Source organism: Pelophylax lessonae (genome assembly GCF_965119305.1).
Source record: "Pelophylax lessonae genome assembly, chromosome: 9".
NCBI classification, from domain to species: domain Eukaryota; kingdom Metazoa; phylum Chordata; class Amphibia; order Anura; family Ranidae; genus Pelophylax; species Pelophylax lessonae.
This window is the reverse complement of record NC_138776.1, coordinates 111248133-111274699: the sequence shown is the minus strand read 5'-3', so window position 1 is coordinate 111274699 and position 26567 is coordinate 111248133. Positions and strand designations below refer to the sequence as shown.

At 41.9% G+C, this 26567-nt stretch overlaps 1 protein-coding gene across 1 annotated transcript in view; it reads right to left on the bottom strand.

Annotated features, from left to right (window-relative positions):
* TMEM26 (transmembrane protein 26) overlaps nt 1-19898 on the bottom strand; it is a 96536-nt gene extending 76638 nt beyond the window's left edge. The window contains exon 1 of the mRNA XM_082268456.1: nt 19567-19898. Within this exon, the coding sequence (XP_082124582.1) occupies nt 19567-19757 (191 nt within the window). The 5' untranslated portion in view covers nt 19758-19898. The remainder of the gene's footprint in view (nt 1-19566) is intronic.
* Nucleotides 19899-26567: the final 6669 nt, after the last annotated feature.

Below are 26567 nucleotides of genomic sequence, written 5' to 3'. Positions count from 1 at the left end.
GTGACCCCAACACTTAATATTCCTGATATGTACCTGCTGTACCATGTACTTGTATGAAAAAGCATCCTGTTCTCTTTGTATTGTTTCCTTTCTGTGAAACCTCTGGTGTTCCTGCAAGTCCCTGCTTTCCTATTAAAAACTGACCACACTAAGCAGGAGAGCACAACGTTGTTAGTTCTCTAACTATGCTGGAGGCTCAGCCTGCTATCCTTCAATGATCAGACTTGTCCTGGCACTACCCCCCCTCCCCCCCACACAGCCATTTACTGGGAAGCTCATTGGGCTGCTGCTTCTACTCTTCCCAGCTTTTATGCAGCTGAGAACAGAGGGGATATGATCACTTATTAAAAACAGTATTTATGTTTTTTTCTAATATCTATACAAAAATATTTTGCCTTTCATTTCTATTTTAAACTGAAAGGGTTGTTTTACAAGGTGATAATTTACAATCACTTTATCTCCAACATAATATTCTATTTTATAGCACAATTTGCACATTTCCAAAAAAAATTAAATTCTGAGTTGGTTTAGTGATTCATACTTATTAATAGATACATGTGAAACAATATTTTGCAGTTTCTTTAAATGATTCGAACATCTTCAACTTTTGATTTCTTGGAATTACTTTTGATTTGGTATTCCCCTAAAACCTCTCCAGAAGAGCTTCCACTATTCCAGATGTGTTTGTACATATTGCACAATCTTAAAATTCTGTTTCTAATTTTTTCCCACCAGAGTGGCCTTTATCTCATATCTGCCAAACCACATTACACAAAGGCTTGCAATGATCCATATTCTTGGATGGCACAATAGATTTTCTGACTCCCCTGTGAAGTATGTATCTAGCTTCTATGGAAGAAGTGTTACTAATGGGAAAACACAAATGCTGTGTTACATTATACTGTAAATGCCTTTTTGTGGTCATTTGGAATAAATACTTACAGATGGCCAGTCATTCTAACCTTGTTTCTTACAGTCTTCTGTCCGTGTTTCAGTAAAGTATGTATCTATACTCACAGACCTCAGATGAAGCTGTATCTGTAGCCTTTAGAGTGCTTCTTCTTTATAGGGAGCTAATATCTATGTAATAGTGTGGGAAAAGTTCCCTTCCATAGAGTATGATGAAGTGTCAGTCTCCTTGTGAGCCTGATGGATACCAAAGGCATACATTTTGATTTGAAGTCTGTGAGTATATACTATTTACTTTCTTGAAGAGTATGTCTCTACCCTTGTACTCTGTACACTATACACTTATGACCCCTGCTCTCTACACATTACGCACTCTTGTCTCCTGCGCTCTGTGCAACTCCTTACCTCTCAAATCTTTGTGTTATTCACTCCTTTACTCTGTGTGATATGAACTGCTGACCTCTGCACTCTGTGCATTATGCACTTCTGATCCCTGCATTCTGTGTCTTTAGTACTCCTCACCCCTGCACTTTGTGTAATATGCACTCACATTTTTAAGCCCTATCCACTGTTAACACAATTTTGCCACAGGCACAAATCACAACTTGTTTCCTCTGGGTCCACAAGGATGAACCTCTCCACACCATGGTGCAGAGTACACTCACAGGTAAGACGAGAGCACTGTCACATGACCTTGTCATTGTTATATGACAAGTTTTCTTTTTCTATTAGCAAACTATTTGTTAAAATGAATAGGGCTTTGCTTGTATCAGTCCCAAACCAAGGGAAGCCCAATTTACTTTTATAAATCACATCAACATGCCAGGGAAGATTTTATTAGAGATGCAGCAGTATGGCCACTTTTAGGTTGGTTAGTTTACAGATACTAGTATGAAAATAATTATATTCTCAAAGCATTTACAAAATATTTAACATGTTTTAGCAATTTTCATAAAGCCATTAAACCTCCATTCAGTTCCAGTCTGGGAGTACTGAATACAAGTCTTAATACTAGTGTAGGCTGGTAGATTAGCGTTCAGCAAGTTTCAGAGCCGCTTAAAGGTTAGGAGGAGAGCAAGGAGAAACAAGGTCTTAAATGCAATTTACCGACCCACAGTGATTTGGTAAATGGGGGCCCTTACAGATTATTTTTCCTGTGATACAAAGTGAAGTATTAAAAAAATCAAAGACTAGTTTAAAAAAATGACTTATTTTAAACAAACAAATTGTCACGTTTTTCAATTTGAAAAGTTAAAGTGTTACTAAACCCACAACAGTAAAATCCTTCTGTATATGCCGTAAAGCATGCTTGTTAAACTCACTGTGGAACCTAAGGTGTTATCCTCTGCATTGTATAAAAAGGCTGTTTGATCTTTTCTTTTCTGATCCTCACCTTCTTCCACTGACTCCAATATATTTCCTGATATTTACAGAGCCAGGGGACAGGCTGCATATGCTCAGTTTGGTGTGTATTGCTAGAGAGTTTTTTTTTTTCTTGGGAGGGTGCATGTGATCAGCACAGGGCCAATCAGCACTGTCCAGACAGAGGGTCAGGGGTCCTGCATCCTGTTAGGAAAATCAAGGGAGAATGAAAACTCCTCCTACAAGCTTTAACCAGACACTCATAAAAGTCACCTGACTGATATATACTGCTGACGAGAATATGTATTTAGCAGTTTATATTTACTAAAATAACTGAATTACCATGTTCTGTGTACTGTGGGAGACCAGATATAGTGGATATAGGGCCCTGGGATTAGTAACACTTTACTATATTTCCAGTGAGGTCTTTTAATGTATCCCATGCCAGTTAACCCTCTCCATTCACAAATCCAGGTAATCCAGGGCTTTAAAGCTAAAGTGCATGTATATCATATCCATCGTATTTTCTAGAGTGCTAGATTTTGGGTGACTATGATGCTTCCAGTGCCCAACTGCCAATGACTTGAATCATTAATCTATTAATTTGTTGGCAAAGATTGCAAAAAAAGACTGATGACGACATATTTAAGATTTAAGATTTATTTAAGGTTTTTTTTAGATGTTTAGATGAAACACTTTAATACCAGGATTTTTCTGGCACTTTTTGTTTACAAGTTTAAATCAGTATTTTTTGCTAGAAAATTATTTATAACCCATAAACATTATACTTTTTTTTAGCAGAGACCCTAGGGAATAACATGGTGATAGCTGCACTTTTGTACGTCTCACGGTATTTACGCAGTGGTTTTGCAAAACACACTTTAACCACTGTGCACTTAAACACCCTTCCCATCCAGGCCAATTTTCAGCTTTCAGCGCTGTCACACTTTGACTGACAATTGCGTGGTCATGCTACACTTGTACCCATTTGAAATTTTTATCATTTTTTTCACACAAATAGAGCTTTCTTTTGGTGGTATTTAGTCATCTCTGGGTTTTTTATTTTTTACAAAAAAAAAGAATAGACAGAAAATTTTGAAAAAAAAAAAAAAGTTTTTCTTATTTTCTGTGAGTAAATTTTGAAAATAAATTTTTCTCCTTCACTGAAGGGCGCTGATGAGGTGGCACTGATGGGCACTGATAGGCTGCACTGATGGGCACTGATGAGGTGGCACTTATGGGCACTGATGAGGTGGCACTTATAGGCACTGATGAGGTGGCACTTATGGGCACTGATGAGGAGGTACTAATATGCCGCAATGATGAGCACTGATAGGCGGCATTGATAGGTGGCACTGATAGGCGGCACTGATAGGTGGCACTGATAGGCGGCACTGATAGGTGGCACTGATGAGCACTGATAGGCGGCACTGCTGGGCACTGAGAGGTGGCACTGCTGGGCACTGAGAGGCGGCACTGGCGGGCAGCACTGATGGGCACTGAGAGGCGGCACTGATGGGCACTGGCGGATGGCACTGTTGGACACTGACGGGTGGCACTGATGAGCACTGATGGGCAGCACTGATGAGCACTGATGGGCAGCACCATCAGTGCCCACACTCAGTGCCCATAGTGCTGCCAGTCAGTGCTTATCAGTGCCTAGATGAGCAGGCACTGATGGGCACTGACTGGCAGCACTATGGGCACTGATTGTGGGCATTGATGGGGAACACTGATGGCGGGCACTGTGGGCACTGATGGGGGGGCACTGTGTATGTTTTTTACCTTTTAGTAATCAGGGCACTGGTGATCAGTGCCCTGATTACATGTCTCTTTGTCCCTGGCGCTGGGCAGCTCTCCCTCCTTCCTCACACTGCAGGCTACGTGTGAGGAAGGAGCGCTGGCGATGAGAGATGATCTCATATGTTTACATATGAGATCATCTCTCATTGGATGATCCGATCACGTGGTGAATGGCCGCTGTGATTGGCCATTCACCACGATCTGTGATCGGCCGTGTCCAAGGGACACGGCCGACACAGATTCTCCCCGCTGCGCGCTCGCGGGAGTGCGCGGGGGGCGTGTCACTGGGAGGCCGTTTAAAAACGGCCTCCCGAAAATTCGAGTCCGCGCTGCAGCCGTATATAGGCTGTAGCGCGGATGGGAACTAGTTAATGAATTAAAAAAAAAAAAAAAAGCAATACATACCCAAACTTGTTTGCAAAATGTGAAAGAGGATGTTATGTTGAGCAAATAGATAGCCAACATGTAACGATTTAAAATTTCTCACGCTCGTGGAATTGCAACAAACTACGGTACTTAAAAAACTCCACAGGCGACACTTTAAACATTTTACAGGTTACCTGTTTATAGTTACAGAGGAGGTCTAGCTCTAGAATTATTGCTGTCACTATAACATTCTCAGTGACACCTCCTATGTGTGGTGCGAATACCGTTTACATATTTGTCCGTTGTGCTTGTGGATCAGATGGGCTCAGGTAAGAAAAAGAGGGGTGGCAGCTGCAGCACAGAAGGTTTTTCCCCTTAATGCATAGAATGTATTACTTACTTATGGTTTATTGATTATTCATTTAATATGATAGTTCATTTTTATAATTGATTAATATTTATTACTGTAGTAATCAATACATATTCTGAGCGCTGTCTCCCTATCATTACACATAGAATGCATTAAGGTGAAAAAACTTAAGGTTTTAGAACCACTCTAAAAGCAAGCAGATTGTTGATCTTTTGCTTTAAAAAGAAATTGTTTGCTTCCAGCCTGGAATGGAAATGATGTTATGACATCGCTTCGGTCTTCTAAAGCCAAAGAGGCGATCAAAGATGATATAGCCTCACCGTAGGATCGTTCCTCAAGCAAACCGGTGGAATCAGTAAACCAGAGAAAAACTGGCGAGCCTCCTCCCGCCAGTTATGAAACCGTTCAAGAGGCTCATGAGCTGCTCAGAAAACTTTCATTAGAAAGACAGCCGCCGGCTGTAAAAACGATACCAGGGATATGGATGATATCTTCAGCCATAATCCTGGTAAACCACTTCAAAGGCGCAATGTGTATATATATATATATATATATATATATATATATATATATATACAGGGCTTTTTTTCAGCGGGAACGTGGGGGAACGCAGTGCCGGCACCTCCAGCAATGAATGTACTGTATGTAATGGCAAGGGGTGCTTGGCTTTGCTATGGGTGTCTTTTGATGCTGGCTGGTGGGGGATCTATTGTTGCTGGAGGTGATATATTTTTGTGGGGGGTTTATTGTTTCCGGGGAGGTCTACTGTTGCTCCTGGGGGACCTATTGTCTCCAGAAGGGATCTATTTTTACAGAGGGGGTCTATTGTTGCTGGGGTTGGTCTTATGTTGCTTGGGGGGGTCAGTTGTTGCTGAGAGGGATCTACTGTTGAGGGAACCGTCTATTGTAAATGGCTGCTGGAGGGTCTATTGATGCTGTCTATGGGGAGATCTGTTGTTGCTGCTGAGCGTCTATTGTTGTCTGGGGGTATTTTGTTGTTGCTGGTCCATTGTTGCTGGTGGGATCTACTGTTTCTGGGTGGTCCTTTGTTGTTATTTTACTGCTTTTCTTGTTATCATTAACAAATCCCATACAAATTACTTAGTACCAAAAATTATACTTGATTCTGTATTCTCTAAAAGGGGCAGTACTGGGAGGTGGGTAGAGGGTGGAACCTAGGAATGGTGCTTGGAGGTAGGTAGGGGGCGGAGACAAGTGGTAACCCCGAAAGTGGGAGTTCCTGCACCTATTCTCTGAGAAAAAAAGCCCTGTATATATATATATATATATATATATATATATATATATATACAGTGCCTTGCGAGAGTATTCGGCCCCCTTGAACTTTGCGACCTTTTGCCACATTTTAGGCTTCAAACATAAAGATATAAAACTGTAATTTTTTGTGAAGAATCAACAACAAGTAGGACACAATCATGAAGCTGAACGAAATTTATTGGATATTTCAAACTTTGTTAACAAATAAAAAACTGAAAAATTGGGCGTGCAAAATTATTCAGCCCCTTTATTTTCAGTGCAGCAAACTCTCTCCAGAAGTTCAGTGAGGATCTCTGAATGATCCAATGTTGACCTAAATGACTAATGATGATAAATAGAATCCACCTGTGTGTAATCAAGTCTCTGTATAAATGCACCTGCACTGTGATAGTCTCAGAGGTCCGTTTAAAGCGCAGAGAGCATCATGAAGAACAAGGAACACACCAGGCAGGTCCGAGATACTGTTGTGGAGAAGTTTAAAGCCGGATTTGGATACAAAAGATTTCCCAAGCTTTAAACATCCCAAGGAGCACTGTGCAATCGATAATATTGAAATGGAAGGAGTTTCAGACCACTGCAAATCTACGAAGACCTGGCCATCCCTCTAAACTTTCAGCTCATACAAGGAGAAGACTGATCAGAGATGCAGCCAAGAGGCCCATGATCACTCTGGATGAACTGCAGAGATCTACAGCTGAGGTGGGAGACTCTGTCCATAGGACAACAATCAGTCGTATACTGCACAAATCTGGCCTTTATGGAAGAGTGGCAAGAAGAAAGCCATTTCTTAAAGATATCCATAAAAAGTGTAGTTTAAAGTTTGCCACAAGCCACCTGGGAGACACACCAAACATGAGGAAGAAGGTGCTCTGGTCAGATGAAACCAAAATCGAACTTTTTGGCAACAATGCAAAACGTTATGTTTGGCGTAAAAGCAACACAGCTCATCACCCTGAACACACCATCCCCACTGTCAAACATGGTGGTGGCAGCATCATGGTTTGGGCCTGCTTTTCTTCAGCAGGGACAGGGAAGATGGTTAAAATTGATGGGAAGATGGATGGAGCCAAATACAAGACCATTCTGGAAGAAAACCTGATGGAGTCTGCAAAAAAACTGAGACTGGGATGGAGATTTGTCTTCCAACAAGACAATGATCCAAAACATAATGCAAAATCTACAATGGAATGGTTCACAAATAAACATATCCAGGTGTTAGAATGGCCAAGTCAAAGTCCAAACCTGAATCCAATCAAGAATCTGTGGAAAGAACTGAAAACTGCTGTTCACAAACGCTCTCCATCCAACCTCACTGAGCTTGAGCTTTTTTGCAAGAAGGAATGGGCAAAAATTTCAGTCTCTCGATGTGCAAAACTGATAGAGACATACCCCAAGCGACTTACAGCTGTAATTGCAGCAAAAGGTGGCGCTACAAAGTTTTAACTTAAGGGGGCTGAATGATTTTTCACGCCCAATTTTTCAGTTTTTTATTTGTTAAAAAAGTTTGAAATATCCAATAAATTTTGTTCCACTTCATGATTGTGTCTCACTTGTTGTTGATTCTTTACAAAAAATGACAGTTTTATATCTTTATGTTTGGAGCCTGAAATGTGGCAAAAGGTCGCAAAGTTCAAGGGGGCCGAATACTTTCGCAAAGCACTGTGTATATATATATATATATATATATATATATATATATTATGGTCTGAAAATGGTTAAACTGTAACCAAGGAGGGCATTTAGAGGTAAAGAGGAAGAGGAGATCTTGGAGCCCAGTAACTATACTAAAGTGCAATTATTGAGTTGGCACACAGTCTCTTTATTTTGTAGGGGGTGTTTTTTGTGTGTATTTCATTTACCATAAAAGGGGCATTCTTATTTTAGTAAACCTGTCATGAGAGCAATACATAATGTTGCGAATCCCTGACTCTTATGTTGCTCCTCCTTGAATAGTTAATTAGTCACTGACTTAGAACAACTAGGCGGATCAGAAAAATCAGAAAAAAAAACGAACTTAGCAAGAGAGTAAGCATGACAGCTAGGCATCTAAAATTATCAGAAAGAGAGATCAGAAATGGCATCTTCCATTTTTCATTCCCTTTGTTGAATTTGTGAGTGAATGCATATACTGTATCAATGCGAATGATAGAGCTTTATAGATCTCTAAATATAATTTTTTGAGAATTTGTATTGTTTTTTCAGCTAGGATTGTAAAATACAAATATCTACTAAACCTGTCACCCTGGAATACTGAATAGCTTTGTCCTGGTCTGCTGTACAATTGCTAGAAGGCAGTGGGGATTATGCTTGAAGAGCAGAAAGTAATCTTCTACTGCATTATAAACGCAGAAAATTTCAGAAGTAGCCATTTCCACATGAAGCATCTTTTGAAGCTGTACCTAAATTGTTTCCCAGTGAGAAACTTTTTCTTTTAGTTATGTATAAGGAGAAAGGAGAATTGTTAGATCAGGTCAGGATTTTTTTGGTGTTTCACCAGGGACTAATTGGTGAGGCCAAAGGTCCCCCAGGTTATGAAATGGGTTATCATGGACCACTATCTTCAGGCGCTTCCTAGTGAGCTTCAACGCTGGGTCAGCTAAAGAGAACCCCTGATGAAGGACTGCGTGGTGGATATGGAGGGGCATTATACAGTAGTGGAAGACCTGCTAGAAGCCCCACCAATGCCCAAAGCAAAGCCATCGCAAAACCTAGAAACCAACAGGAGAATCAGGGAGCAACCACCCTAGTGTCCCAGATTTCTGCTCTGGCTGAAAGAATGAAAACATGTTGTGCTTTGTCACAAAAGTGATGGCAGTGTCACTCCTGGGGCCTTATCTAGGCTCAATGTCTCCTGCAAGAGGAGCCCACCACAGATAGACATTAAAACACAGAAAAAACTAAGAAACAGGGCTATTATAACACTGAAACACCAACTGGATGGAAGGACAACACACTGTGGCTGCGCCTGTCTACTTGCCCAACAGATGAAGGTGTCCATGGGGAGGTGATTATATGTCAAAACCTAAGCTAGAGCTCCGTACAGAAAGCCACTGCATCTCCCTGGGAGTGCGAGTGGCAATACGGCAGGTGAGGAAGGCGGATGAGGGAGCTGTTGCGGCGTCCGGAGGCCCGTGGATGGGAACCGGATGACAGCTTCTGTGGGGAGGTGGCCGGTAATGACGTTACTCACCGCGCCAGCAAGACAGGCCTAAGCAGTAGGAGCAGTGTGGTTGGTGGAGGGCAAGCCAATTCTGAATGGTCCCATCACCATGACAACATGTTTTGTGTGCCTGCGCCTTGTCAAATCATGTCATGGGATGGACCAACCAGACATTTTATGGCAAAAAGGGGACGGGAACGGCCGAGACAAACGCCAGGGGGTGGAATGTAATTGGTGCTCATCTGCCGTGAACAACTTCATCTGCAACACAGGAGACGTTTGGCCCATTAAAAATACCCCAGTAAAATCAATGTAAAGAAACAGTTAAGATATATAAACAGAAAAATAACAATGCAGATTGCAACTGAATATAAGGACACAGTTTAAGATATATAAAAACAACCATGCAGATTGCATATCTTTAAGGTTATTTGAACATGATTTATGGCCAGTTGTGATTGATACAAAAGAACATGTATGAAGGAGATACATTTTAAAACAATGGTAGTATACGTAATCACATACTACCATAATTATCATAGAATTTTAATTAAAACTGAAAAATGCAAAAAATGCAAAAAATGCAAAAACAAAAAAATACACTTTAAGGACCACTACTGGTTCCTACTAGTCTTTCGTCCCTCTTTCTTGTAGTTTGCATATGTAAGGGACCGTCAACCAGCAGCAAAGAGTCTATGTAAAGTTATGCATTTCTATTTCTTCATTTAACCCATTAGGGGACAACGTGTTTAACTTAAAAATCCAAAAAGCTTCATGCTTGCAAAGTAGAGCGAACTTCTCGTTCTCTGTCAATGTCTTACCAGAGATATATTTGATCACCATAACTTCCAAACTCTTAAAGTCCTTATTATGATGTAGCAGAAAGTGTCGGGGGACGCTATGTTTGTTGCACCCACCTTTAATAAGCTTCCTGTGTACCCCTACCCATTTATGTAGAGTACCAAGTACCTGGAGTACATTGTAATCAAGAGGCTTTTTGGATTTGGCCCTGCCCCTTCACCAAGAAAAAGGTCAGGGCTTTTTTAGGCAGGGTGCGGTATTAGCATTGGTTTGTCCCTAACTATTGATGCACCACTGACTGACTTCACGAAGGGTAATAAGTCAGTCATGGTCAAGTGGAATGACAAGACCGAGGAGGCTTTCCGGGAGCTTAAAACAGCCTTATGCCAGTATGCTGATTGCTCTGGATTTTTGGAAAGATTCTATTGTTCAAATGGATGCATTTAGTGAGGTTTCAGGAGTTGTTCTGTCTCAAGAGGTCAATAAAGAGGAACCTCACATAATCTTTCTTAGCGGAAAGTTGACAGCCACTGAGAGATATTACGCCATAGTGAAGCGGAACAGCCCATCAAATGGCTCTAGAACCACTATGCTATTTTCTTTTTGGCAGGAAGTTTCGTCTGGTGTTGTATCATGCCCCACTGATCTGGATGAGGCAGAACAAACACACAAATGCCAGGGTAACCAGATAGTTTCTGGCATTACAAGAATTCAAATTCATGGTAGAACATAGGCTGGAAATGCCACACCAGAATATGGATGCCCTCTCTAGGGTATGATGTAGGATGGCCCACAGTGAGATCTCAACATTGGTATGGGAAGGATATGTACAGGATGCTGGGGATGTGTCCTGGATTACAGATTTATTCTCCCACTGTTTGGGTTGTGGTACCTTGAAGGGGGATGATTGTATGCAGTTTGAGTACACTGGGGTTCTTCTCACCCATGCAGGATGAGGTGTTCCAGGGGTAGTCCATGTGGAGAGGACTGATTTACAGTGTCCTCAGGATTTATAAGTCCTCATTTGGGACCTGCAATTTGGAGGTATAGATGGCTTTGTGAAAGAACCTCCAATTTTGGGGTGGTGTTGTTTTTTAGTGGTTGGGCTTGGCCATTAGTTCCAGTGAAGGGAACTTTTATAGCATCAGCATACCAAAACATTTTAGACAATTTCATGCTCCCAACTTTGTGGGAACAGTTTGGGGGTGGCCCCTTCCTTTTCCAACATGACTGTGCACCAGTGCACAAAGCAAGGTCCATAAAGACATGGATGAGCGAATTCGGGGTAGAGGAATTTGACTGGCCTCCCAATACTTTTGCCAATATAGTGTATGTATTGTAAGTTCTAGCAATTATTTGGTTTGCCAGTCTATTGTTTACTGTAATTGATTGTGATTGATGCTAGGCCCACACACTGTCACAGATGAAAAGGTCGCTTTGGGTAAGGTCGATGGCAGTAGCGGAGGAAGGAACAGTGGGGAGCACAGACAAGGTTAAAAATGTGAGGTGAACAGTTATCTTTGCAAAGACACTGTGTTTGTGTGCTGCATTAGCAAGGTGACAGTGTCTCCTCAACCACTTAAGCCCCGGAAGATTTTACCCCCTTCCTGACCAGGGCCTATTTTGCGATTCGGCACTGCGTGACTTTAACGGACAATTGCGCGGTCATGCAACGCTGTACCTAAACGAATTTGGCGTCCTTTTTTCCCCACAAACAGAGCTTTCTTTTGGTGGTATTTTATCATCTGTGTGATTTTTGGATCATGCGCTATAAACAAAAAAAGAGCGTCAATTTTGCAAAAATAACAATATTTTTCACATTTTTTTATATGAAATTCCCCCAAAAAAATATAAAAATCTAAATTTTTTAACATTTTAGGCCAATTTTTTTTTTTTTTACCATATGTTTGGTAAAAAAAATCGCAAAAAGTGTATTTTGATTGGTTTGCGCAAAAGTTATTGCGTTTACTAACAAAGGGAAAGATTTTTGTAATTTCTGTTGTTTTTTTTTTAACGCGTAATGGCGGCGATCTGCGATTTTTTTTGCGGGACTGCGACATTGGGGCGGACAGAACGGACCCTTGACTGACATTTTTTACACTTTTGGGGTTACCAGTGACATTACTACAGTAATTAGTGCTATACATATGCACTGTTACTGTAAAAAGGACACTGGCAGTGAAGGGGTTAATTTTTTTTTGAGAGGGAGGGGTTAAGTGGGTCCCTAGGGGCGTGATTCTTACTGTGATTAGCTGTGGCTTGATGTGTAAGAACAGTGATCAACGGTCCTACATAGTAGAACCGTTTGATCACCATTCTTACACAGGGGAGACTGACAGGCGGCTTTGTTTACACTAGCCGCCTGCCTTTTTCCCGCTGTCACGGATGATCGCGAGTGCCCGGCGGACGGGGGGGGGTCCGTGACCGAGCGGGAGCGCGCATCCGGCGGCGGGCGCTCGCTCCCAAAACCCTTACAGGCTAGCGACGTAGCCCTACGTCGCTTTGCCTGTGAGGGGCTTACTGCCGACGTAAATAGTCGGCAACAAAGCAACTAAAACATAATTTTCATTGCTTTTTATTGCAAGGCCTTTTTTTAAGAGAATAGGGAGATATCCTCTTGAAAGCGGACCTTGCACTAAAAGCAAGCTTATTACATTAGGCCTCCCACCTCAATTAGAAAATGATTCATGATAGCTGTAAACTAAAATGTTATAAAATATACTTACCTTTCACCCACTGCAACTAGGTAAGAGTAGGGTCCTTTTACATCATGGACCATCCGGCAGTATCCTGGGAACAATGAGTTTCTGGAATCTTGAACAGTGCGGGAGTGTCTTGTTGCAAGGATCATGAAGGAAAAATTGTGACATCATCCTCTGCAGTTGGGAAGCTCAATAGAGGTTTAGTATATTTTCTAACTTTTCTCCACTACTGGGTTTTTTATTCATGCAGCATTGTAGAATGAAGGTGGAAAGCCTAATGTAATAAGCAAACATTGCTTTTTAGTGAATGGTCTGCATTTAGGCAGCATCTGGAAGACATTCTGTAATACTGGCAAGTAAATGAATAGAACTATTTGTTACTAATTCAAACAGTATGAATATTTCAGGTCCACAAAAGTGGTTCATCTATAAAAGTGAATATATTGCCCATAGCAACCAATTAAACTTCAACTTTCCAAGCACAAACAGAGCAATTAAAACCTAAAATTCACAATTTTTTAAGCTCTGGATAGTTTGGGGAAAAGGTAAAACTTTCTTTCAGGTTTTCACTTTTGTCTGTAACTCCATTTGGGTGTTTTCACTACTGTCTGTACCTGTTTTAGAATTGTACCCTTACTTTGTACTATTTAGGACATAGACAGCAAAAATCTCCTGACAATCTAACCTTTGCCACAACTATCTAAAATAAAATGCTTTGTCTTAGGCAAGGTTCACATCTATATATGTGTGGATGATGCAATTTTGAGGCCTGTTTTCCTGCAAGTAGCAGCAGCAGCTTGCTATGGGGGCACCCGAGCCGAGCTGCAGCTTTGTGTATCCATTTAGACACAGAGCTGCCATTCAGCCCCGCTCCCCCTTTCTCCTGATTGGCTAACTGAGTTTGATTGACATCAGCAGGAGCCAATGACTTTGCTGTTGTTTCTCAGCCAATCAAAAGAGAGAGTCCCAGACGGATGAGGCACTCGTGGACATCACTGGATAGAGAGGGGGCTCAGGTAAGTATTAGAGGGGCCAGAGTTGTATAAAGTACTCGAAACCCATACTTGAGTAAAAGTACAAGTGCTCGATCAAAAAGTGACTTGAGTAGAAGTGGAAGTGCTCAATGAAAAAGTGACTTGAGTAGAAGTACTAAAGTATTCAACATTTTTTGTACTTAAGTATTGCAAGTAGTTTTTTTAAAAATTTTGCTACTCAAGTACTGAAAGTAAAAGTACCAGTAGTTTTGAAAAAAAAAATTGCTACTCATGTACGGAAAGTAAAAGTACAAGTACTGTGTTATGTAGTTATTAAAGAAAGAAGTCAAAAGTTTGAACATCATATTGTTTTTTATTAATTCAAATTCAGCTTTTATTTATACATACAGTAACTTTTATTTTCGTATGCGCTGATAATACACACGTTTTGAGCTTCATGAAATCTGCCATCTACTGTTCTGGCAGTGGTAATTTTTATAATAGTAACGAGTAACTATGCAGCACAAAAAAAAATATCAGAGTAGAAGTATTAAAATCATCGAAAAAATGTAGTGAAGTAAAAGTGGAAGTAGGAGAAAAAAATTCTACTCTAGGAAAGTACAGATACCACCTTTCGGTACTTAAGTACAGTAGTGAAGTAGTTCTACTTAGTTACTATACATCTCTGAGAGGGGCTAAGGGCAGCTGATGCACACAGAAGGCTTTTTGTCTTATCTTAATTACAACCCCTTTAAAGCATTCTATGATGCACACAGAAGGCTTTTTATCTTATTTTAATTACAACCCCTTTAAAGCATTTTATGCATTAAGTTAAAAAAACTTATGGGTGCAGCTCCCCCCCCCCAAGCTCCCCTTATACTTACCTGAGCCCCATCTCGACACAGCGATGTGCCTCAGAGCAGCAGCTCCCCTGGGACTCTGTTTCCTCTGTCAATCACAGCCAGTGAGTCAATGGGGAGAGAACAGAAAGTGGGGCTGAGCTATGCTCTATGTGTGAATGGACAATGTCAATCCACAGGAGTTCAGCTCAGGAGTGAGCCTGCTTGAGTGCCCCCAAAGCAGGAGGCTACAGCTGGCAGGAGACCCAAAAAGAAGAGAATCGGGGCTGCTCTGTGCAAAACCATTGCACAGAGCAATTTGTTATAAAAAAAAGAAAACCATTAGAATCAGTTTAGCCACTTGTCTACCAAGGTATGTATATACATGTAATAAATGTAATGGTATCAAGTGGTTAAATCAAGCTTACAGCTGCCACTGTAGCTCTGAGCTTGGTACCGACTTTAAGAGCTGGTGAAGGGCTTCCAGAGAAAATTAATTAGGACCTCCAATGTCTTCATAAAGAAGACTTGTCACTAGTGATGGGCCAAACACCCCCCTGTTCAGTTTGCACCAGAACACCTCGAACAGGGAAAAAGTTCTAGCGAACATGCAAACTCTATCAAAGTCTATGGGACACGAACATTAAAAATCAAAAGTCCACATTTTAAAGGCTTATTTGAAAATTATTGCCATAAAAAGTGTATGAGACCTGGGTACTGCCCAGGAGGACATGTATCAATGCAAAAAATGTTTTTAAAAAACAATTATTTTTACAGGAGCAGTGATTTTAATGACGCTTAAAGTGAAACAATAAAAATGAAAAATTCCTTGCCTTTTTTTTTTATTTTTTCAAAATTCTGTCATAGGGTTCCCCTTAACCACCTAAATACAGGGTACTTTCACCCCCTTCCTGCCCTGACCAATTTTCAGCTTTCAGTGCTCATTGGCGTCTATGGTAAATCTTGGTCAGCTGGACATGGCATTGCTCCCTGTCTTTAATATTGGTGTCCATGGGAAATCTTGGTTAGCTTGGCATGGCACTGCTCCCTGTCTTTAACATTGGTGTTTATGGGAAATCTTGGTCAGCTTGGCATGGCACTGCTCCTGAACTATAAGTGACAGGAACACAAAACTTGGGCAGCATGGAGAGGGGACACAGGACTACAACATACCCAAACATTTTAAAAGTGGAGTATGCCTGTACACTACACTAATCTGTATTGACGCAAACTGTTAGACAGGCCAATTTGGTTGGTAAGCAGACTGGTTGGCAAATTGAACTGGGAATTTTATCTTTGTTTGTTTCTTGACTGCACTAATCTGACTGAACACACTATCAACTAACTACCTGCCTAATCTCTATTATAACACACTATATGCTGTGTAAGCAGCAGCCTTATATAGTGTGGGGTGTGGACTTAGCCCCTGACCCCTGATTGGCCAAAGACACCCTGCCTTTGGCCAATCATGGCTCTGACCGGACATTGTACTGTGATTGGCCAAAGCATACAGGTCAGGTGCATGCTTTGGCCAATCATCAGCAATCAATGCACTGCAACAGCACAGTGCATTATGGGGCGCTCATCGGCAGGCAAACTTCCCGCTGAGTGCCCCATTTGTTCATGTGTTCTGCGAACAAAACACAGAGCTCATCACTACTTGTCACCTGCCCATGTTATCACATGCAATAAAGCTAAAAAAATATAGTGAAAAAAATTATAAAATAAATAAAAATAATAAAAAAAATTATAATATGCCCAGTCACCCCCATGTACAGTACATGCCATAAAAAAGCACAGCAAAGGGCGAGCATTTGCATGTAAACATCAATTGCGCCACACATGAGGTCGTTGGAGTGAGAGCAATAATTTTGGGGCCATTTTACTCAACCTAACCTTTTATAGGGTACCAACAAATAGGTATAATATTGTGTTTATTTGCACTAAAATTACTTTTAGTGTATTTTTTTCTGAAAACATGAGTTTGATAAATAACTGCACAAATACTGTGCAACATCAAAAAATTACAATAATCACCATTTTATTTTCCATGGTCTCTACTTTCAGAAAATATATACTTTTTGGTGGGGGGGGGGGGGGGGGTAAAGTAATTTTCTAGATTATGGATTGGACTAGATTATGATCCAGTGTCTAAAGGTTTCAACCAATGTTGAGATTCAGTAGTGATTTTGTGCTATTGTATACTTACCAACTATAGACAACTAAAGTGTACAGTATCTATAGCCAAAACTTGACAATTGTCACCAGAACAGGTGCCTGTATTGGAAGATTACCTATGACCTATACCGATAACAACTGTAAAATTTTGGATTTTTACATCTATCATTGTCAATCTGATCCTGACTTTACTAGTACTACCTAGTGGGTCACTAACCTGAAGCAAGCAAGCAGCCATCTAGACAATCTGAACTACTGTTTTAAATTTGTTTTCAGCTCCATGAAGATGGGATCAGGATCACAGCTCAGGAGCCAACACTTTTAATAACAATCAGTAATGATAGCTCTCACATTTCTAGCCTCCCAAGTTACCACAATGGCCCCAGATAAGAAAACCTGATGCTCCTTATAAAGGTCCGAAAGACTAATGCATTTCAAGGGATTTGCTCTCTTCCCCAGTTAGCTCTGAGAAAGAGAGCAAGTCCCTTGAAACCTGTCAGCCTTTTGGACCTATATTGTTCCTCAATGTAATGTGATGTACCAAGGGTCTGAAGCTGGATGTAATCTGACAATTTGTACTTATAATAGTTTCTTATCACTTAATTTTATCAATAAAGGATATTTGAGGATAATGCATTAGGCTGACGCACCCTTTGTTTGTTTTTCTGTTTGCAGTTTGTCCAGACTACCCCAGTCTCCAGAGGGCAGCAAAGCATGGCCCATCCATGCAAGCCAGGATGGGAGTTTAGTACTGAGAGCCTGCAACATCTGAGAACCACTTTAACCCTTTCGCTGCCAAGTCGTCGCACGGACCTGACAGCGGGGGTTTCACAATCAATCTGGTGGCTGCAGCTATCAGGATTGTGTGTGTATAACTGACAGGCAGACTCCTGCCTGTCAGGTGGATGCATTCAGGCAGCTGAGCTGCCCCTCACCCCCATTTGCTTCCACACATCCCAGGTACCGGCGCATATCTGCATTGCAATACATTCAATGGAGCCCAATCAATAAAAATTATAATTTTTTGCAAAAAGATAAAGTTACATCCAAGCACATAAAAAAAAAAGTTTTTCCACATACACGCACATATGAACATAAACGCATGTGTTGGGGGAGCCTATGCATGAAAATGTTACTTGCAATATACATGTTGCATATCGCCGCACACGATGGAGTGAGAGCAATACTTCTAGCACAAGACCTCCTCCGTAACACAAAATTGATAACCTTTAGGGGACTTTTGAAGTTTATATAGGGTACTGAAGTTTGTTGCCATTACACAGGAGCACACAAATTTAAGGTTCGACATGTTGGGTATCTATTTACTTGGTGCAGCCTCATCTTTTATATTTTACCAAAAATTTTGGAAGTTTATTGCGCTTGTTTGCCCTAAAATTAACATTTAATGAGTTTTTTTTACTGAAAATTTGCATTTTCTAGACCTTTGCGGTAATATCAATGACATACAAAATTGGAACTACCATTATTTCATTCTCTAGGGTGTCTGCTTTGAGAAAATATATCATGTTTTGTGTGTTTATGTAACCTTCAGGCCTAAAATTATTTTTTTAAACTTGTGTGTAAAAAATTGCAAAAAATGGCTCTGGTAGCGAAAAGAATAAAGCGCAGGAGGTTGTTTGTTTGTTTGGAACATTCACACGAGTCCCTGCCCTCAAAGAGTTCACCACCCAAGGTCCCTATATCACATGCATGCACACACACATACTAGGGCCAATTTAGACAACAGCCAGTTAGCCTACCAGCATGTCTTTGAAGTTTGGAAGGAAACCCAAGCAAGCACATGTAAACTTCATGCTGATAGTGTCCTGATTGGGAATCAGGCCAAGGACCCCAGAGCAGCAAGGCATAAGTGCCAACCTCTAAGCCACAATAATGCTGACAGTGATGGAGTCTGGGCAAACTCAAATACTAAGGCTGGGTTCACAATGATGCCAATTGGATGCGGTTCTTCCCGCATCCAATTCGCATGACAGGAGAGTGTGACCAACTCTCAATGGAGCCGGTTCACACAGCTCCGGAATGGCCGCGGTCCACATTGGAAAAGGGTCCTGTGCATCTTTGGTTCCGTTTCTGGTACAAATGCAGGCAAAAATTCGGACCTGATTTGCACGTGAATCGGTGAACAGGGACGCACTGGACCCCCTGCTGTGACCTGCGACCGCATCAGTGGGAACCCAGCCTAAAAGGGTGCAAGGGAAAAGAATCACCTGTGTGAAATGATTGCATAGTTTGTCCCTGCCCCAGAAATGTGTGCGATGGGAATATTTTATTTGGAAAATAAGTAAAGTACTGGATAAATAGTTTCCACTGCTAAATAATTACCAAAATAAGTAAATATATTTTACTGCATGTGCTGAAAATATAAATAAAGGTACATTTATTTTTTTAGTTACCAAAAATATAAAAAAAATAATTCATATACTGAATACTATAATTCCAAATACTGCCCACATACAGTTAGCACAATACTACATTTATTATATTCTGTGTATTAGTCACTTCTAAGTCACTATAGATGGTAGAGAGATAGCAGTGACTCATACTGTAAGTTGCCATGAAAAGTCACTACTGCATACTGTAAAAGATATCCATACACTATGGTACATGTGTTCATTACACTCCATGGTACAGCCTAAAGTACATTGCTAAGTAATACATTACAGATCCACCAGGATGCGATGATAAAATACAACCAGGTACCATTAAGATGCAATCAGCGGCTTACAGGCAGCAAGTTCAGCAAGAAATGCATTAGCTCTCATCTTAAAAAAAAAAAAAAAATCAAACATATGTAGATGCTTACCATTTAAGCCCTCTTCCTTTCTTAAGTTTCAAAGTCAGCACAGTTTCAATGCATAGTAAAATGTTCAACAGAGCCAGCAGCCAGTACAAAGGGTCATGTTTGATTTCAGTGACTCTCCAAACTCCAACTAATGAGTGAAGAAAGAAGAGAAGTCTAGTCAATATTGCACTGAGGAATACAAAAAATTCCATGGTGGTGCGTCTTGCTCCTTTGTGATTCCCTGGAAATCTCAGCGCTGCCGGCGTTTCTCCTATTTCAGTGGAGTTTTTTTGTAGTGGACAGGAAAGTTACTCCGGGGAAATGCGATGTGTATTTCTGTGCAGATGTGCAGATGTTGGTTCCTCTTCAACAAAGAAGCTTATAGCTGCATAGTAAATCGCCCCTCCTCCAGACTTCCTGAACTTCAGCCTGTAGTGACTTTATCCTGAGCTGAGTGGTTTCTCAGAGCAACTCAGAAAGAGAAATAATGGAATTCATCCCATCATTACCGTCATTTAAAGCCTTGTAAAATTTTAATGCTTCAAGAAGAAAGCAAATGAGGTTTGTTTTTTCACACTGGTTGAAAAGAATTCACTTTAAGAAACTTTTAAAAATTTCCTTTTAGAGGATTAATATTGTGCTAATTATTATTTTATATTATATCAGGTATATTTACATAACAAAGTGACCCTTAACCATATCCTTGTTCTCTAAAAGTATCTCATACAAGTCAAGTACTTAGCCTGGGTTCACACTTGTGCGTTGCAGACAATGCATGTGATTCACACTCAGGAATCGCACCACATTCTTGTGCACATCACATGCGAGATAAGTGCAATGCGATTTGAGCCATACATTTTGTAATGTATGCAGGAGCCTTTATTTTCCTGAACCTGAATCACATCGCATAGGTGTTCTCAGCCATGGGATACGATTCTGGCAATCACACTGCATTTTGCAATCTGTTTCGGGGTGTCGTTGTTCTAACATTGACACTCGCAGCAGAGCACATGAACGCCATGCGATTGCTATGCAGTGCGATGCAATGTGAGGCAACCCAGCGAATCTTGTGCGTTTTCCATTTTGCACCAGTGTGAACCAGGTCTTAATGGCCTTGTATTCTATTTTTCATAAAAACAATTCTTGCTGTGTTTTTCTGCCTCCTGGTAATGCCCTCTTGAGCTCCAAAACCTCTTCTTTTCCCCTCACTTCTATCTGTTTTGAGCAGTTCACATTGGTAGCCCATAGTCCTTAGTCCATCTCAAGAGATAGCCAATTTGGCTACATACAGCGTGATCATGGAGAACAAACATAGCCATCCTCTTACAGGAAGTTGGATTACAGCAGCAAGAAAAAAAAAAAAACTGAATTTGGAGGCTTGGAATACTATTGCACAGAGCAGCCCCCCAAAGTCCTCTTCTGGGGTCCCCCCACTTGCACTCTAGACTCCTCCTTTTCTCCGAGTGCCCCCATAGCAAGCCGCTGGCTATGGGGGCAGTTGTGCAGGTGCGCTTTAAAGCCAGGCTGTGTGCTTCCATAAAAATACACAGTGCGGCTTGGCCCCACCCCCTCCCACTCCCTTCTCAATGGATTTAACTGATAGCAGCAGGAGTCAATGGCTCCCACTGCTCTCAGTAAAGCTCATGAATTCAGTAAGAGAGCAGAGCGGAGCTCCCAGTGGGGACAGCACTGGATCTGGAGTGATGTCAGGTAGGTGTTTAGGGAGGGGGGGGGGATCAGAGTTTCGTGTGACTTTACCTTTCCTTTTTTCACGTAACACTATCATATTTCACTGAGCATCCTGCAAAAAGAAGCATGTATCAGAGGTCACTGAAGCCTAGATGCCCAGACCAAATTTAGCAGCATCAATATGTGTTGATTAAAGACTAAGTTCATCTTTTTGCAGGTAGAAATGTACCTGCCATCAGCTGCAATTGTTGATGGTAGTTGTAGTTCTCTAATTCACAGAACTCTGAATACAGGTGTAACATGTAACGTGTTATGAAAGGTAAACTTGTCCTTTCCCTTGACATGGACTCTAGGACAGAGGTATTGAATTAAAATTCCCAGAGGTCCAGCCATTAAAATGTTCATCCTGCAGAGGTCCGAGTCTCATGTTTGTGCCATGACTCAGTTTCTTCACATCACAGCCCCTCCCCTTCACATTACAGTTTCCCCTTTTACCTCAGCATCATCAGCCCCCTCTTTACACTACAGTGGCCCCTTTTACATTTCAGAACCCCCTCTTTACATCACAGAACACCCCTTTACAATACAGCCCCCATTTACATTACAGTTCCCCCCTTTAAATTACAGCAGCTCCCTTTACATCAGAGCACAACCTTTAGAATACAGCCCCTTTACATTTCAGTGTCTGCTTTACATCACAGCTCCCTTTGCATCCAAGTCCCCCCATTGTACATTACATCCCCCTTTACATCACTGCGCTTCCTTTACCTAAATGTCCTCTGTCCCCCTTCACATCAAACCATTCCCACCTTTCATCAGAGACCTCCACCCATTATATCAGCTCCCCCTTCCTTGCATCCCTGTCCACTTCACAGCCCCCCTTCCTTGCACCTCAGTCCCCTTTGCAGCACCCCTTTACTTGCATCTCAGTCCCCCTCAGATCACCCTTCCTTGTATTACAGTCCCCTTCACAGCCCTCCTTCCTTGCATTCCAGTCCCCTTTACAGGCCCTTTTACTTTCATCCCAGTCACACTCACAGCCCCCTTTACTTAAATCCCAGTCCCTTTTACAGCTCCCCTCCTTGTATCCAGGTCCCCATCACAGCCTCCCATTTTTTGCACCACAGTCCCCTTTACAGCTCCTCTTTACCTGCACTCTAGTCCACTTCACAGCCCTCCTTCCTTGCACCCCAGTGCACATGACAGCCCCCCTTCCTTGCACCCCAGTCCCCTTTACAGCCCCACCTTACTTGCATCTACAGTATCCCACAAAATGGAGAACATCTCACATTTTTGTAAATATTTTATTATATCTTTTCATGTGACAACACTAAAGAAATTACACTTAGTAAGTGTACAGCTTGTATAACAGTGTAAATTTGCTGTTAGGCCTTGTGGTTCGCCTGGCGGTCGGTTCGCGACGAACTTTGCTCATTTGCAGCTTGCCGATTTTGCGAATATATGGCGTTGCTCACGGCGGCCATATTAGTTTACATTGGGGAGAACTTTGACACATTACACAGCCATCAGGCGGAACAGGACAGCCAATTGAGACATTTCAGCACATGGACATACCCCCTACCTTATAAATAGACCTGACCTGGCGGCCATTTCACATTCTGATTTTTGTCAGTGTAGGGAGAGGTTGGCTGTGTGCACCAGGGACAGATTGTGAGTGACACAAATCGCTCTGTTAAGGTCCACAAAAGTCCTTTTAAGGGCTGGTATTTGGTATAGGTGTACTGTCTCTTTTGACAGTGTAGGCAGAGGTTGGCTGTGTGAACCAGGGACAGATTGTGAGTGACACAAATCGCTCTGTTAAGGTCCACAAAAGTCCTTAAGGACTGGTATTTGGTATAGGTGTACTATTCTTTGGTGTGCAGTGCACTATATAGATGTGTAATACACTTATAATATACTTTCTAATATAGAAAGCATATTATAGTGGATTTGTATTGTGCACTGTGCAGCATTGTGACTGGTGTGGTGAGTGTTTCTTCAGCAATACTACAACTACAAACAGTGACAAAAGCACTTTTAAAAAAGTATTATAACTGGTGGGATAGACCAGTGCCCCCCTAAACAACAGATTGAAGTGGGGTGTTATCTGAGTATACTTTTATAAGTGTATTTGTATCCTTCAAAAATATTGCCTCTTTTGCTGCGTTAACTCTGCTACACACAGTGCCAAACTTACTGGCCATTTTTTTGTACAACTGGTGTGATAGACTAGTGGCCCCCCAATACCACAGATTGAAGTGGGGTGTTATCTGAGTATACTTTTATAAGTGTATTTGTGTCCTGCAACAATATTGCCTCTTTTGCTGCGTTAACTCTGCTACTGTAAGGTTCTGGCACTCTCAGTGCCTCCTATCACATCATTTCCGGGTGCTTTCCATCTACCTAGATAGATGAAGCACATATAGGTGTGTTTCCCTTTAAGAGTGCTGACATCATCACTGAGCGCCGGACTGAACAGCTATTTAAATCACCAGCTTTTACTCACATGTGTTCGTTCAACCTGCTTTGTGCCTTGATGCTAACCTGTCTTGAAGCTCTCATGCTTGCAAGCATACCTCGCTGTCGGAACCACGCTGCGCTGATCCCTGTATCCCGCTACCGGATCATCCGCTCTTGCCGAACCTCTCCTCTGCTACATTGCTACTAGTGATAAGTACCCCACAGGGGAAACCTCTATAACCTTCATACTAAAGCTTACAATATCTAGCTCTGCATACTAAGGACTATTATTACATCTGCATTATCTAAGATTGCTAGCTCTTGAGCCTACTACCATCTGCTCTTGCACTGGGTTGGTCTCTCCTGTATGTTCACCTGCTACCCTATCATCTGCTACCATACATGATTGCTAACCTATCTGCATCCCATCTGCTACTATCTTACTTTCAAGAACATTTCCTTTCAAGTGTCTGTCATCTACCATCTCTACCCAACCTGTCTCTTCAGCCTATCATCACTGTGTTACTATATACATAAGTCACTCTAGGAACATCTTATTGAGTGTGTGTATTTACTTGCTGAATTGAGATCATCCACACATGATGAGTCTTTGGGAGTTGGGATTGGTGTCTCAGCGTTTCTCTACATGACTACTGAAGTGGAATATTTCTGCAGCTGTAAATCCACATCATACATAAAACGCAGGAGCGTTACAGATTGAACGAACCAGATAAAATGGATTCAGCAGAAATGACCACTCAGGTGACACAGTTAACACAACAAGTAACTGCGTTATACACGCACTTACTGAATTAAAAGAAGACAATCAGGCTCTGACGCAGCAGGTGGCCAGACTGACACAGCCTACTGCTGCTCAACCCCCAGAACCTCTTGTCCTTCTACCAGACAGGTTTGATGGTTCCCGTTCCTCTTTTCTTTTTTTTCGTATGGATTGTGAGCTCCTATTTATCCTTAAGCCTAGGACCTATCATAATGACTTTATTAAAGTGCATGCTGCCATTAATTTGCTTTCTGGCAAAATGAAAACGTGGGCATACGAGAAACTGCAAGAAAAAAGTCCGATCCTAGACAATTGGGAATCATTTGCAATTGCGATGCACTCCCAGTGTCTCCCCTCCCAAAAATCTACTCCTAAACCTGCTCCAGGTAACCGCAGACCCCGGCTACCTAGGGAAAAAAGGAAACCAAATGAATATGGTGATCCTGCCTGGTCATGGTCCAAGCCTGCCTTAAACAGTCAGCCTTGTCACTCTGACACATCTCATTTGAACCCTGATCCTACAGAGATGGATGAGGAGCCTATGGAGATTAGTGCCGTACATACTAAGTTGTCCTTACAAAAAAAAAAAGATCACAGGAGAATCTGTGGCCTTTGTTTTTATTGTGGAGAAGGGGGACATTTCATTACATCCTGCCCAACCCGACCCCATAGGCCTAAGGCTCTCCCAATGGAGGCCAGGCGAATCCGAACGGTCTTCCCTGAAAAACAGCCTGGAAATGACTAAGGCTGTTGCCAGCCCTGTCCCCGTTCTATATCAGAAAAGGACACCCAGAAATTGGCAGATGTTGGTATAGATACTCCTATTTTTGCAAGTACATTTCTAGCTTCCAATGAAAACATTGAGATTCTTGCTTCTGACTGCGTACGCGCTTCTAATGGCACGGTGGTATGTAGGAAGGATCTGAGGATGTTTGAAGAAGCATTGGTTGCTAGGACTACTAGGACTACTTCGGATGGTTATGCGTCCGATTCTAGTGAGGGGTTCATGTAGCAGACACCCTAACAACAAGTGATCCGATTCTCGTATCGGCAACAAGTCCTATCCGATTCTCAGATCGGTTACCAACCTGATCCGATTTTCATATCGGCAACAAGTGATCCGATTCTCACATCGGTTACCAACCTGATCCGATTCTCGTATCGGCAACAAGTGATCCGATTCTCGCATCGGTTACCAACCTGATCCGATGCTCATATCGGCAACAAGTGATCCGATTCTCACATCGGTTACCAACCTGATCCGATTCTCATATCGGCAACAAGTGATCCGATTCTCACATCGGTTACCAACCTGATCCGATTCTCATATCGGCAACAAGTGATCCGATTCTCAGATCGGTTACCAACCTAATACGATTCTCATATCGGTAACAAGTGATCCGATTCTCACATCGGCAACCAGTTTTTTTTTTTCCGATTCTCATATCGGCAACCAATCTTATCCGATTCTCGCATCGGCAACCAGTTTTTTCCGATTTTCATATCGGCAACCAGTCTTATCCGATTCTCGTATCGGCAACCAGTCCTTCCGATTCTCACATCGGCAACCAGTTTTTTTCCGATTCTCATATCGGCAACCAGTCTTATCCGATTCTCGTATCGGAAACCAGTCTTATCCGATTCTCGTATCGGCAACCAGTATTATCCGATTCTCGTATCGGCAACCAGTGTTATCCGATTCTCGTATCGGCAACCAGTATTATCCGATTCTCGTATCGGCAACCAGTGTTATCCAATTCTCGTATCGACAACCAGTTATCCGATTCTCGTATCGGCAACCAGCTTTTTCCGATTCTTATATCGACAACCAGCCTTAGAGGCCTTCCGGAGCCGGCCTTACGGGGGGGGGGGGTACTGTAAGGTTCTGGCACTCTCAGTGCCTCCTATCACATCATTTACGGGTGCTTTCCATCTACCTAGATAGATGAAGCACATATAGGTGTGTTTCCCTTTAAGAGTGCTGACATCATCACTGAGCGCCGGACTGAACAGCTATTTAAATCACCAGCTCTCACTCACATGTGTTCGTTCAACCTGCTTTGTGCCTTGATGCTAACCTGTCTTGAAGCTC